Source organism: Ranitomeya imitator, chromosome 1 (assembly GCF_032444005.1).
Source record: "Ranitomeya imitator isolate aRanImi1 chromosome 1, aRanImi1.pri, whole genome shotgun sequence".
Classification (NCBI taxonomy): Eukaryota; Metazoa; Chordata; class Amphibia; order Anura; family Dendrobatidae; genus Ranitomeya; species Ranitomeya imitator.
This window is the reverse complement of record NC_091282.1, coordinates 476,208,526-476,223,780: the sequence shown is the minus strand read 5'-3', so window position 1 is coordinate 476,223,780 and position 15,255 is coordinate 476,208,526. Positions and strand designations below refer to the sequence as shown.

The following is a 15,255-nucleotide window of genomic DNA, read 5'->3' as shown; positions in this document are numbered from 1 at the left end:
GGCAACGTTGTCCTCCATCCAGGATCCCTTCCTGGTGTATTTGTCCCCTATCCTGGGGCCCTTTCTGGTATATATGTCCCCTATCCTGGGTCGATCCTGGTATATATGTCGTCACCTTTGGTCCCTTCCTGGTATCCCCTATTCTGGGGCCCTTCCCGGTACATATGTCGTCATCTTAGGTCCCTTCCTGGTATATATGTCCCCTACTCTGGGGCCCTTCCTGGTACATATATCATCATCTTGGGTCCCTTCCTGGTATATATGTCCCCTATTCTGGGGCCCTTTCTGGTACATTTGTCGTCATCTTGGGTCCCTTCCTGGTATATATATCCCCTATTCTGGGGTCCTTCCTGGTATATATGTCGTCACCTTGGGTCCCTTCCTGGCATATATCTCATCTTGGTATATATGTCGCACATCCTGAGCCCATGCTAGTATCTATACATCCTCCATCCTGGCATATATGTCCCCCTTCTCAGGTCCATCCTGGTATATATAACCATCATAATGGTAAACGTCCCTCGTTCTGCTGTTGTTCTTTAAGGCAAAATTTTTTTACTCCCATTCCCTTGCTCTAACAACACTTGGCGCCCTCTCCTGTAGCCAGTAGCTGACTTCAGTGTGCAAGCAACTGACAGTGTATGGTGTCACTTCCATGCACATACAGTTGAAATATGCTCTTGGGTCAGTGGACCATCCTCTTGTAAATACTGACATGTGAACATGGTCTTACAGCACCATTACAGTCATGTCTTTATTGTACATTTCAGAAATCTTTCTAACAGATTCTCTTTAAATTTTGTTTAACTGCAGATCAATCCTGCACGTGTAGAGTTTTTAGCATTTCTGGAAGTGAAAGGTTCCCTTTAAAATGGCCATGCAACAGAGATTTTGGTTGGTTCAAAAGGATGATTTAGACACTTTTCTCCCAACTAGCAATGTCAGATGCTGTTTAATGGCAGAGATCTGCCAGGCTGAATTGTCGTGTACGGTTCTGTAATTGAAAAATCTTCCATGCCGAACAACAGATCTGCATCCCCACAGAGACTGAAGTTTGACCTGCTTAATTGGGCATTGTCATACAAGATGCCTATGGCCCATATGACATATGAGTAAATATTAATGTCATGTCACCATATGCATCGTTGCCTAATACTAATACTAATACTAATAAATAGGAGAATCATCAATATCTGCTCCTTCACATACCCAGTTTGTATATGCACTATTTTGTTTGTTTTTGTATAGGGATTCTAAAATTATTTTTGGCTGCCCTATAATATTTACATCAAGATAGGGTATCTTGGATAATGATACATATTTTCTCTTGTGCTCCTTGGTAGTTTTCATTTTGGTGTCCTTGGGCTGTGAATATCCCTGATGGTCAATGATCATGAAGGGATAGATGCATGGATGGATGGATAGATACAGCGACATGTAAAACTTTGGGCACCCCTGGTCAAAATTACTGTTATTGTTAACTGTTAAGCATGTTGAAAATTAAGTTATCTCTAAAAGGCCTAAAGTTAAATATGTCCAATTTCCTTTGTATTTTAGGCGAAAAAAAAATTGTTATTTTTTTCATTTTAAAAATTACAAAATAAGGAAAATGGGATATGCAAAAGTTTGGGCACCCTTGCAGATTTGACAAGGTTTCAGACCTTAATTAACCTGTTAAGATTATGGCTTATTCACTATCATTGTAAGGAAAGGTCATGTGATTCAAATTTCCTAGCGTTATTAAAAACCCAGCCTCCTCAAACCTTGTGCCAAAAAAGAGCAGCCATGGGTTCTTCCAAACAGCTGCCTAGCACTCTGAAAATGAAAATGGTGGAGATCCACAAAGCAGGAGAAGGCTATAAGAAGATAGCAAAGTGTTTTAAAGTTGCCCTTTCCTCAGTTCAAAATGTAATTAAGAAATGACAGCCACCAGAAACAGTGGAGGTCAAGATAAGGTCTGGAAGACCAAGCAAAATTTCAGTGAAAGCAACTTGTACAATTGCCAGAGAGGCAAATTAGAACTACCGCTTGACTGAAAAAGTCCTTTAGAAAGATATAGCAGAGTTCTCTGGAGTTCTGGCACATTATTCTACTGTTCAGGGACACTTGCACAAATATGGTCCTCATGGAAGAGTCATCAGAAGAAAACCTGCACTGCATCCTCACCATAAAATTCATCTTCAGAAGTATGCAAAAGAACATCTAAACAAACCTGATGCACTTTGAAAGCAAGTCATGTGTACCAATCAGGTTAAAATAGAACTGCTTGGTCACAAAGATCAAAGATATGTGTGGAGATGAAGGGGCACAGAATTTTAAGAAACAAACATCTCGACAACCATTAAGCATGGGGGTGGATCAATTATGCTTTGGGATTGTGTTGCATCCAATGGCACGGGGAACATTGCATGGGTAGAGGGAAGAAAGGATTCAATGAAATTTCAACAAATTCATGTTGCAAACATAACACCATCTGAAAAAAAAGCTAAAATTGAAAACAGGATGACTTCTACAAATGGATAATGCTCGGAAACACACATCAAAATCCACAATAGACTACCTTAAAAGGTGCAAGCTGAAGGTTTCACAATGTCCCTCACAGTCCCTTGATCTGAACATCATTGAAAATCTGTGGCCAGACCTCAAAATAGCAGTGCATTCAAGACGACCCAGAAATCTCAGAAACCTGGAAGAATTTTGCAAGGAAGAATGGATGAAAATCCCTCAAACAAGAATTGAAAGACTCTTGGCTGGCTAAAAAAAGCATTTACAAGTAGTGATACTTTAAAAAGGGGGTGTTACTAGATACTAACCATGCAGGGTGCCCAAACTTTTGCATCAGCCCATCTTCCTTTCTGTAATTTTTAAAATGTAACATGAATATCACAATATATATATACAGTACAGACCAAAAGTTTGGACACACCTGCTCATTTAAAGATTTTCTGTATTTTCATGACTATGAAAATTGTACACTCACACTGAAGGCATCAAAACTATGAATTAACACATGTGGAATTATATACTTAACAGAAAAGTGTGAAACAACTGAAATTATGTCTTATATTCTAGCCACTTTTTGCTTTGATGACTGCTTTGCACGCTCTTGGCATTCTCTTGATGAGCTTCAAGAGGTAGTAACCGGGAATGGTCTTCCGACAATCTTTAAGGAGTTGCCAGAGATGCTTAGCCCTTGTTGGCCCTTTTGCCTTCACTCTGCGGTCCAGCTCACCCTTTTTTGTTAAGTATATACTGTAATTCCACATGTGTTAATTCATAGTTTTGATGCCTTCAGTGTGAATGTACAATTTTCATAGTCATGAAAATACAGAAAAATCTTTAAATGAGAAGGTCTGTCCAAACTTTTGGTCTGTACTGTATATATATAAAATATTCATTATGTAAAAAAAGGGGCAGGTCACTGAGGGATCAGTGACCTGTCAGAAGCCTTACAAATGATTGCCTAATGAGAGCACTAGTATTTTGTAGTGCTTGGACATTTAGTTTTTTTCCCTCAGCTGCATGATTTACGGCTGCTAGCCAGGCTGAATACATGTGAGAAATGCCTGTTTGTTAGGGAATTCCCATACGTATTCAGGCTGTTTGTTGGATGATGGGTTGAAACAGAGGATAATTGATGAAAGTTTGTATAAATTCCTTATTTTTGGGAATCCGATTACCCGTGTCCTGAACGTTTTACCCAAGATACACAAAACATTGATTAATCCCCCTGGTCAGCCCATAGTGTCCGGTAGTGGATCTATTTTTAATCACATTGGGATTTTTTAGACAAACTATTGAGTCCTTGGCTAAAAAAAAAAAAAACTACCTCTTTTGTTTTGGATACTATCGATTTTTTTATGTAAATTAAATGACACCAAGATTGAGGGCAAAATCATTTTGGCCTCGTTCGATGTGGAATCTCTTTATACCTGTATTACTCATGCAGTTGGGTTAGCCTCGGTGTCCCAAAGACTCGTGAAGGCTTCATATGAGTCATCTACTTCTAAATTTCTTCTTGAATTATTGGAGTTGGGGAGGAGTTTTATATACAATTAAGGGGTACTGCCATGGGTGCCAATATGGCACCCGCATATGCTAACAACTATGATGGCCATGGAGGACCTTATCTATATGTCCCACCACTTTGATCATGTGTTATGGTGGTGGAGATACATAGATGACGTCTTCTTCCTATGCATGTAGAAAAGCTGCGGAGACACCATCACGTGTTTCTCAATGCAAGCAATAAATAGCCAGGTCTTTCACCGGGAAGGAACAACCATAGGAAGGGCAGCACCCAAAAGGAACACCACCTATGCCAAAACATGGTATCCATCCACAGACAGCTGTTTCGAGCTATTTGCCCCTCATCAGTGTGGAGTAGGAAACTGGCTATTAGGAGCAGTGCCTGGTAAAAGGACTATAAACATAAGGATGAATGACCTCGGGGAGATCAAAACATCCACCAGGAAAGAACAACCAACTGTTTTGGGCTGTCTGTGGATGGATACCATGTTTTGGCATAGGTGGTTTTCCTTTTGGATGCTGCCCTTCCCGTGGTTGTTCCTTCCCGGTGAAAGACCTGGCTATTTATTGCTTGCGTTGAGAAACACGTGATGGTGTCTCCGCGACTTTTCTACATGCATTTGCATATTTCCCATAAGGGATGGGAGCAGTGTTCTGGATCCCTGCGTTGAGAAACACGTGATGGTGTCTCCGCGGTGTTGGATGTTTTGATCTCCCCGAGGTCATTGATCCTTATGTTTATAGTCTTCCTCCTATGGCCAGGTACTGTTAGTCAATTGGTTGATTTTCACCTATTTTTGAACAATGTGAGTGAAGAGATTAAATTTGCTCTAATGTATTTTGAAAATGAGATAGAATATTTGGACATTTTGATTAGGAACATTAACAACAATTTAGTCACAGAACTTTTTGTAAAACTCACAGATAAGAATAATTTGCTTTGTCATGACAGTCATCATCCATGGAAAATGGTAGAATCATTTAGTCAATTGTTACGTGTTAGACGTACTGTAAGCAATGTTGAGAAATTGGATCCATCATTGGACAATCTGGTGAACAAGTTTGTGGAGAGAGGCTATCTTAAGGTTTTGATGAATAAATGGAAGGATAAGGTTAAAAAACTTGATCGCAACAATCTTTTTTTTAAAAAAGTGTAAATAATAAATCGATTTGTAAGAGGATACTGTTTGTGACCTCATTCTGTGAAGAGAGTAAAAAAAATGTCTCCATAATAAACCTAATATAGACTAATTTCAATTACGGTACCTCCTTTCATTTCTTATAAGAGAGAAGCAAATCTGAAGGATGAATTGATACGTTCAGATGTGGGTCCTCTAAGGGAAGTTATACAAACCTCATTAACAGGAAGGTCTAGGACAGGTTCTTTCCCATGTTTGAGCTGCGTCAATTGCTAATATATGTTGAAGGCACCACTTTCCAACATCCAGTATCAAATGAAATTTTTACAATTAAATACTATCTCTCTTGTTCCTCTGATTTCGATATATATCATTTACAGTGCCCTTGCAAACTTTTATATGTAGGAGAGACTACCTGTGACTTTAAAACAAGAATGAACCAACAGAGGTATACAATAAGGAAATGAAGAATGGACTTACCTGTCTCAAAACACTTTATAGAGTCCAAACATGTTGAAAAGGATCTTAAGTGTAGGATTATAGATCATGTCCCCCCATTAAGAAGAGGCGGTGATAGAGAGAAATTATTAAAGATTAACCCCTTCATGACCTTAGGATTTTCCATTTTTCCATTTTTTTTTTACTGAATATGTGTAAGTTCGATTTTTTTTTATTGATTTATTTTGAATGGGGCGAAAGGGAGTGATTTAAACTTCTATATTTTTTTTATTTTTTTCACATTTTTTTTTTACTTTTTTTTTTTTACTTTTGCCATGCTTCAATAGCCTCCATGGGAGGCTAGAAGCAGGCACAACGCGATCGCCTCTGCTACATAGCAGCAATCTGATATTCCCTGCTATGTATCAGAAATGTGGGTGTGCTATGAGCGCCGACCACAGGGTGGCGCTCACAGCTACCGGCAATCAGTAACCATAGAGGTCTCAAGGACCTCTATGGTTACTATTCAGAAGCATCATCGACCTCCGATCATGTGACTGGGGTCGGCGATGCAATCATTTCCGGAAGCGGTAGTTAAATGCCGCTGTCTGCGTTTGACAGCGGCATTTAACTAGTTAATAGGTGCGGGCAGATCGCGATTCTGCCCGCGCCTATTACGGGCACATGTCAGTTGTTCAAAACAGCTGACATGTCCCGGCTTTGATGCGGGCTCACCGCCGGAGCCCGCATCAAAGCGGGGCTTCTGACCTCAGACGTACTATCCCGTCCGAGGTCAGAAAGGGGTTAAAGGGGTGGAGTGGATTAAAGGTACCGTTACACTAAACGACTTACCAACGATCACGACCAGCGATACGACCTGGCCGTGATCGTTGGTAAGTCGTTGTGTGGTCGCTGGGGAGCTGTCACACAGACAGCTCTCTCCAGCGACCAACGATCCGGGGAAAGACTTCAGCATAGTTGATACTGTCTTCAACGATGCCGAAGTCCCCGGGTAACCAGGGTAAACATCGGGTTACTTAGCGCAGGGCCGCGCTTAGTAACCCGATATGTACCCTGGTTACCATTGTAAAAGTAAAAAAAAAAAAAACAGTAAATACTCACATTCCGATGTCTGTCACGTCCCCCGCCGTCAGCTTCCCTGCACTGACTGTGTCAGTGCCGGTTGTAAAGCAGAGCACACCGGTGACGTCACCGCTGACAGTCAGTGCAGGGAAGCTGACGGCGGGGGACGTGACAGACATCGGAATGTGAGTATGTACTGGTTTTTTTTTTACTTTTACAATGGTAACTAGGGTAAATATCGGGTTACTAAGCACAGCCCTGCGCTTAGTAACCCGATGTTTACCCTGGTTACAAGTGAACACATCATTGGATCGGCATCACACACGCCGATCCAGCGATGACAGGGGGTGATCAGCGACCAAAAAAAGGTCCTGATCATTCCCCACGACCAACAATCTCCCAGCAGGGGCCTGATCGTTGGTTGTTGTCACACATAAGGAGATCGTTAGCGAGATTGTTGCTACGTCACAAAAAAGCGTGATGTTGCAACGATATCGTTAACGATATCGTTATGTGTGAAGGTACCTTAAGAGAATAAATAAATTGAAACCTTTTGGTTTGAATGTTGACTATAAGCTTGGGATTACATTATAGGATTGTGGTTTGCACTTTGGTTTATTGAGTTCTTTTTTTATTCTCTATGGTCTAGTACGTGCATTTTTTCTAATTATATTTTTTATCTCTTTACTTTTTTAGATCAATTGATGTTCTTCTTACAAATTTCAGGACGAATGGTTTGTCCCATTCAAATGATTGCATAAAGTCTTGGTGTGTCATGGAATTTTTTAAACTTTTTTCTTTTTTGTTTTTCTCTATTTTTATGTTTTTTGACCAATTGTCTGCAGCTTTGCAAGGGGAGATCTATTGTTTAACCCCTTTACCCCAAGGGTGGTTTGCATGTAAATGACCGGGCCAATTTTTACAATTCTGACCACTGTCCCTTTATGAGGTTATAGCTCTGGAATGCTTGCATGGATCCCGGTGATTCTGAGAATGTTTTCTTGTGACATATTGTACTTCATGATAGTGGTAAAATTTCCTTGACATTACTTGCATTTATTTGTAAAAAAAAACGGAAATTTGGCAAAATTTCACAACTTTCCAACTTTGAATTTTCATGCCCTTAAATCACAGAGATATGTCACACAAAATACTTAATAATTAACATTTCCCACATGTCTACTTTACATCAGCACAATTTTGGAACCACATTTTTTTTGCTAGGGAGTTGTAAGGGTTAAAAGTTGACCAGCAATTTCTCATTTTTACAACACCATTTTTTTTAGGGCCCACATCACATTTGAAGTCACTTTGAGGGATCTATATGATAGAAAATACCCAAGTGTGACACTGTTTGACTTTTCAATGCAAAATTGACTGGAATTGAGATAGGACGCAATGTCACGTTTGGAGAGTCCCTAATGTGCCTTAACAGTGGAAACCCCCCACAAATGACACCATTTTGGAAAGTAGACCCCCTAAGGAACTTATCTAGATGTGTGGTGAGCACTTTGACCCACCAAGTGCTTCACAGAAGTTTATAATGTAGAGCCGTAAAAATAAAAAATCATTCTTTTTCACAAAAATAATCTTTACACCGCCCAATTTTTTATTTTCCCAAGGGTAACAGAAGAAATTGGACCACAAACGTTATTTGCTTGGGCGCATAGCAGAGCTTGGAAGGGAAGGAGCGCCGTTTGACTTTTCAATGCAAAATTGGCTTGATCTTAGATGGGACGCCATGCCGCATTTGGAGAGCCACTAATGAGCCTAAACAGTGGAAACCCCTCACAAGTGACACCATTTTGGAAAGTAGACCCACTAACGAACATATCTAGATGTGTGGTGAGCACTTTGACCCACCAAGTGCTTCACAGAAGTTTATAATGTAGAGTTGTAAAAATTAAAAATCATATTTTTTCACAAAAATTATATTTTAGCCCCCAGTTTTGTATTTTCCCATGGTTAACAAGAGAAATTGGACCCTAAAAGTTGTTGTCAAATTAGTCCTGAGTACGCTGATACCCCATATCTGGGGGTAAACCCCTGTTTGGGCGCATGGCAGAGCTTGGCAGGGAAGGAGCGCCGTTTGACTTTTCATTGCAAAATTGACTGGAATTGAGATAGGATACCATGTTGCGTTTGGAGAGCCCCTGATGTACCTAAACAGTGGAAACCCCCCACAAGTGACACCATTTTGGAAAGTATACCCCCTAAGGAACTTATCTAGATGTGTTGTGAGAACTTTGAACCCCCAAATGTTTCACTACAGTTTATAACGCAGAGCCATGAAAATAAAAAATCCTTTTTTTCCACAAAAATTATTTTTTAGCCCCCAGTTTTGTATTTTCCCAAGAGTAACATGAGAAATTGGACCCCAAAAGTTGTTGTACAATTTGTTCTGAGGACGCTGATAGCCCAGATGTTGGAGTAAACCCCTGTTTGGGGAGAGCTCGGAAGGGAAGGAGCACTGCTTCACCTCCACCTCACCCTGCAACGCACGTTTCGCAATGATTCCTTAGGAAGTTCTGGGAAGTCCACTAATCACCATAGTTCAGTCTTCTGGTTGCCCCACACTTTCTTGGTCCTACCCATAGTACCATAAATCCTCCCGTGGGCTGAGGTTCCAACATTGTAAAGGGTCCGAAAGGTACAGCAGAAGAAAACTCCATTTGAAACTGACTTTGCCCAGTTTACCTTTATGGTACATACATACTGTATATGTATGACATTGTGGTACTGGAATGAATAAAAACACAGATTTTGTGGATTTGTACATTCCATTTTCATTACTATAACTCAGTAAAATTTCAGTTATAAGAATGGCTGCTTCCTAGACTTCAGGGAAAACCATTTTCAAAACAATGGGTTAAGTTTCATATAAAATGTACCTAATAAATTATTCAAGTGTCTAGACAAACTAAACTTGTTTACTGGTTTAAACTCACTAAGAAGTCTCTGGGAATATACAGTTCTGGCAAAAATTAAGAGACCACCACATCAAAACCCTGTCATGGGCAGCCCAATCTCTAGACCTGAACCCCATTGAATACTCTGGAATGTAATTAAGAGGATGATGGATAGTCACAAGCCATCAAACAAAGAAGAACTGCTTAAATTTTTTGCGCCAGAAGCAGTGTGAAAGACTGGTGGAAAGCATTCCAAGACGCATGAAAGCTGTGATTAACAATCATGGTTATTCCACAAAATATTGATTTCTGAACTCTTCCTGAGTTAAAATATTAGTATTGTTGCTAAATTATTCTGAACTCTTAGCATTATTTGAGGTCTAAAAGCCCTGTTTTTTTTTAATTTTGACCATTTTTTTTTGCCAGAAAAAAATACAAAAATTATTGCTTGGAAATTTGGAGACATGTTGTCAGAAGTTTATAGACTAAAAGAAGAATTTTCATTTTACTCAAAAATATACCCATAAAGAGAAAAATCAGACAAACTGAACATTTTGCAGTGGTCTCTTAATTTTTGCCAGAGCTGTATATATACAGTATATATATATATATATATATATATATATATATATATATATATATATATGAGTCGCCCACCAGGGCAGTGGGGATACTCGTTATTGGGTCCAGTCACAATTAAAGGTGTTGGTCACAGGGACAGCGACCCCGTCCGTGGCCCTAGGCGCCCATGTAAAAGGGACGATCTTGAAGGGTGTTGTGGAAATAATGAAAATTTGTGATGCCAACTGTGGTTTTCATGCAGAGGTGACCGACGCTGCTTAAGGGGGTCCCCTGGGGGCGATGGTGCTGCAGCAAAGATGGTGTCGCTTCCCACAGGTGAAGCGGGGTCCCCAGGGCTCCCGGTGTGTTTGGCAGGGATGGTGAATGCCGGCAAATAAATGGAGGACACAGGGTTGCAGTCTTTACCTGGTTTACTGATGTAGTACAGCCTCAGTCCAGGGTACCAGCAACAGGTGTCAATGGAGTCCAGGCAGCCTGAAGACAAGAGGAAATCCCTTTGCAAGGCCAATTTGGGAGCCTTCCACTTTGATTTCACTATTAGTCCCTTGCTGCCTGTGGTGTCCTGACAAGATCCTCAGTTACTCTCTGTCCTGAGACAGTCCCTGCATGGTAGGCAACTTGAGCCATTTCTTGGGGTCTCTGTACACAGTGACTCTGGGCCCTAATTGTTGCTGTACCTCAGGGATTATGTGGGCAAGTCACTTTTAGTTTCCTGCCCTCTGGTTCTGCCATGGGACCTGTAGTTCCTCACAACCTCGGGCTCCCAGTGTCCAGTTCCTGTGCTCGAGCTTAGAGAGGCTCAGTCGCGGCCCACCTCTATCTCTTAAGTTCCTCTGTGCTCCTTCACTGTCTGCTACCAACTGTCAACTGCCTAACTCCTCCTCCAGACCAGGATGGTTATAGGGAAGTTCCCCTTAAACTGAGTTTAGAGCTCCCCCTTCTGGCCTGGAGTCAGATAGTGTTGCATGTAAGAATACCTGCCAAAAGGATCCCTCCTGTCTCCAGGCATGTCATTAGACTCCCCGAGAGGAAGAATACCACTGTGGTACCTGAACTCCAGGGGTGGAACATATACACTGCTCAAAAAAATAAAGGGAACACTAAAATCTCACATCCTAGATATTACTGAATGAACAGCACAGACACATAGTTGTTGTGAATTCCGCTCTTGGGCTCCCTCCGGTGGTTGTAAGTAGCATTTTTGTGAGTTCTGCTCTTTGGCTCCCTCCTGTGGTTTTGAGTGGTATGGCTGCTTCTTGGATTTAGCTTCAGCAGCTGTTTTCACTGATCGTCTTTCTGGCTCGGCTATATTAATCTGGCCTTATCCCTCATTCAATGCCAGTTGTCAATTGTTCCTGCCTGGAGTCATTGCTCTTAGGACTTTCCTGACACTCTGACCAGTTCTTCAAAGCTAAGTCCTTGCTTGTCCTTTTGCGGTTCTCTTGTTGTGGACTTTGTTGTTCAGCACTTTCTTTGTTTTTGTTCATTTGTCCAGCTTTTCAGTATGGATCTATTCAGTTAAGCTGGAAGCTCTGGGCAGCAGAGTTTGCCCTCCACACCTTTAGTCAGGTGTGGAGATTTTTGCATTTCTCTGCGGTGGACTTTTTCTAGTTTTTATTACTGACCGCACAGCGTTCTGTTCTGTACTATTTCTATCTAGCTAGACGTGGCCTCCTGTGCTAAATCCTGTTTCATACTACGTATGTCATTTCCTTCTCCTCTCACAGTCATTATTTGTGGGGGGCTAATCTATCCTTTGGGGATTTTCTCTGAGGCAAGATAGTTTTCCTGCTTCTATCTTTAGGGGTAGTTAGCTCTTAGGCTGTGATGAGATGCCTAGGCAGAGTTAGGAGCATTCCACGGCTACTTCTAGTGTTGTGTTGAGCTTAGGGACTGTGGTCAGTATAGTTGCCACCTGCTCAGAGCTAGACGCATGTCGCTCCTTAATCACCAGATCATAACACATAGTATATTGCCCAGTGACGTAGTATATTGCCCAACCACGTAGTATATTGCCCAGCCACGTAGTATATTGCACAGTCACATAGTATATTGCCCAATCACATAGTATATTGCCCAACAACGTAGTATATTGCCCAGCTACGTAGTATATTGCCCAGTTACGTAGTATATTGCCTAGTGACATAGAATACAGTACAGAGCCACGTAGTATATTGCCCAGTTACATATTATATTGCCCAGTGACGTAGTATACAGCACAGAGCCACGTAGTATATTGCACAGCGACGTAGTATATAGCACAGAACCACGTAGTATATTGGCCAGTCACGTAGTATATTGCCCAGTTAGGTAGTATATTGCCCAGTGACGTAGTATACAGCACAGAGCCACGTAGTATATTGCAGAGCGAAGTAGTATACAGCACAGAGCCACGTAGTATATTGGCCAGTCACGTAGTATATTGCCCAGCTACGTAGTATATTGCTCAGTCAGGTTTGTCACAGGTTAAAAAATAAAAAATAAACATATACTCACCTTTCCGAGGGCCCCTTGTAGTCCACGGCAGCTTCCGGTCCCAGGGTTGGTATGAGCGCAGGACCTGTGATGACATCGCGGTCACATGACTGTGACGTCATGGCAGGTCCTTCTAGCACAGGCGCGCAGGGCCTGTGATGATGTCGCGGTCACATGACCGTGACGTCATGGCAGGTCCTTCTCCCATACCATCTTTGCCACCGAAACCTGCAACGGAAGATGGCGGGCGGCGTTAGCGACTACGGAGGGTGAGTATAGCAGGTTTTTTTAAAAATTATTTTTAACATTACATTTTTTACTATTGATGCCGCATAGGCAGCGTCAATAGTAAAAATTTGGGGACACACAGGGTTAATAGCGGCGGTAACGGAGTGTGTTACCCGCGGCATAACGCGGTCCGTTACCGCCGGCATTAACCCTGTGTTAGCGGTGACCGGAGGGGAGTATGCGGGCGACAGGCACTGACTGCGGGGAGTAAGGAGCGGCCATTTTCTTCTGGACTGTACCCGTCGCTGATTGGTCGCGGCAGCCATGACAGGCAGCTGGCGAGACCAATCAGCGAATGAATAACTGTGACAGTTAGACAGACAGAAGGACAGACGGAAGTGACCCTTAGACAATTATATAGTAGATATATATATATACATATATATATATATATATATATACTGTGCACACACAAATGGACCACAGATATATGCAATCATACAATATACTGTATATGTGTATATGTGCACACACATACTACATATATACAGACACACACACTGTATACTACACATGTAAACACACAGATATACATATATATGTATACTTACCCAGTCCTGATGTCACTTGTGTAGATCCCAGGATAGTGGTTTAGGAGCAGCCATGATAAGGAGGTGACCCACACACAGGGCTGCAGACATCCTCCTGTTCCAGGTCTGACCTCTGCTGTGCCCCTCCCCCTCACTCTCAACTTCTAAGGGTTTGGGAGAGACCATCAAGGACTGCAGAGGATGCACAGCTTTATTCACTGTAAGTAATGCTGTACACCCTCTGAGCACTTCATAAAGGGCTGCAGACACAGGGGCGCTGATAACATACTGGACAAAGTGACATCAGAAATTAACATATATTTATATAAGAATTGACAGCTTGATGTATAAGGTAGTTCAGTTCAGGATTTTAACGGCCTCCTGAGGTTTATGGAGTATATAAGGCTTATATATGGCCTAGTGACATCTATTACAACCTTCCCATCATAACTCTACATCAGGGATGGGGAACCTTTTTCTGCCAAGGGCCATTTCGATATTCATACTATCCTTCGCGGGCTGTACAGATTGTGTGCTAACTCCACTCACAAAGTAAGTCCTGTCGCTGGCACTGGTGTCAGGACGTAATCTTTCATCGTACGTGCTTCAGTGTTCACAGAGCAAGGAGAAATTAAAAGACTGGTGGCCATCAAAACACAGCTACCGGCTGCTTAGGCGCTGTGGTATGTGGGAATCTGCCCGGGGGCTGGAAAAAAGGTCACCGAGGGCCATTTCCTGAGGTTTCCCAACCCCACTGTACATGAACTAGACATAATTACATATATAAATCATTATTTGTTTTTGCATACTATACCCTTGATAAGTTCTGTAATCTCTTCATATTAGATACCATAATAATGTTATTTTCCATCACTAAGTTTTCAATAACCTATCATTGCAGGTGGAGTGGAGGCCTTAAGAGATCTGATTTTAGTGAATTCACTTCCATTAATTCCAAATTCGGAAACATCCATGACTTGTATTGCCCCTCAATGGAGTTCTCCAGAAACGATTGCCATCGCTAGAGACTTTGAAGCTGTTGTAAATAAACTTAAGGATCCTCTGGAAGTTATCCAGGATGAACAAAGGAGATCAGTAAAGAAAGTCTTTTGGAAAAAAGAAAAGACAAATGATGCAATTGGAGCCTATTACTGTGAGTGGAGATCACAAGACACAGTGACAAGGATACGAACATTAAAGATGTCAGCACAAGGTAACTAATCCAAGAATCATTATTTTCTGTAGGTCCAAACAGTGTCTGATGGTTGTATGTGATACATTTGTGTTTACAAACCCTGATTCATGTGAGGGGGTCTCATGCTCAAGACCCATCTAGAAGCCAAAGCAACTCCTGCTCTGATGGACTTGAGTCGTCAATATATCACTTTAAGGGATTTAAGTTGATTTTAATCAATACATCTTGGAATAATAATAGCTTCCACAATGGGAAGTGATAAACCCCTTAACAACCGCCGATAAGCCTTTTAACGGTGGTAGTTAAGGGTTCTTATTCCTTAGCGCTGCTTTTTTTTAACTCTCTTTTGCTTCCTCCCCTGCCCAGGAGCTGTGGTATGATCAGACCATGACCCTGTACGGTCAGACACGGCCATTACACAGTACACAGCAGGGGCACATTTATAAGATTATCTCAGCACAGGGACACTTTTTTTTAAAACATACAATTGTGGAAAATATAATTATCAAAAGAACTATTCATTAAAATGAACTTTATTCATGGGACAACCCCCTTAAGTACATTTTACCTGATGCTCCAGGGGAAAA

The 15,255-nt window shown here is 41.5% G+C and overlaps 1 protein-coding gene across 1 annotated transcript in view; it reads left to right on the top strand.

Moving 5' to 3' along the window:
* Positions 1–15,255, top strand: part of TEK (TEK receptor tyrosine kinase) — a 206,198-nt gene that overhangs the window by 62,289 nt on the left and 128,654 nt on the right. Inside the window, exon 2 of the mRNA XM_069765358.1 lies at positions 14,375–14,686. Within this exon, the coding sequence (XP_069621459.1) occupies positions 14,375–14,686 (312 nt within the window). The remainder of the gene's footprint in view (positions 1–14,374; positions 14,687–15,255) is intronic.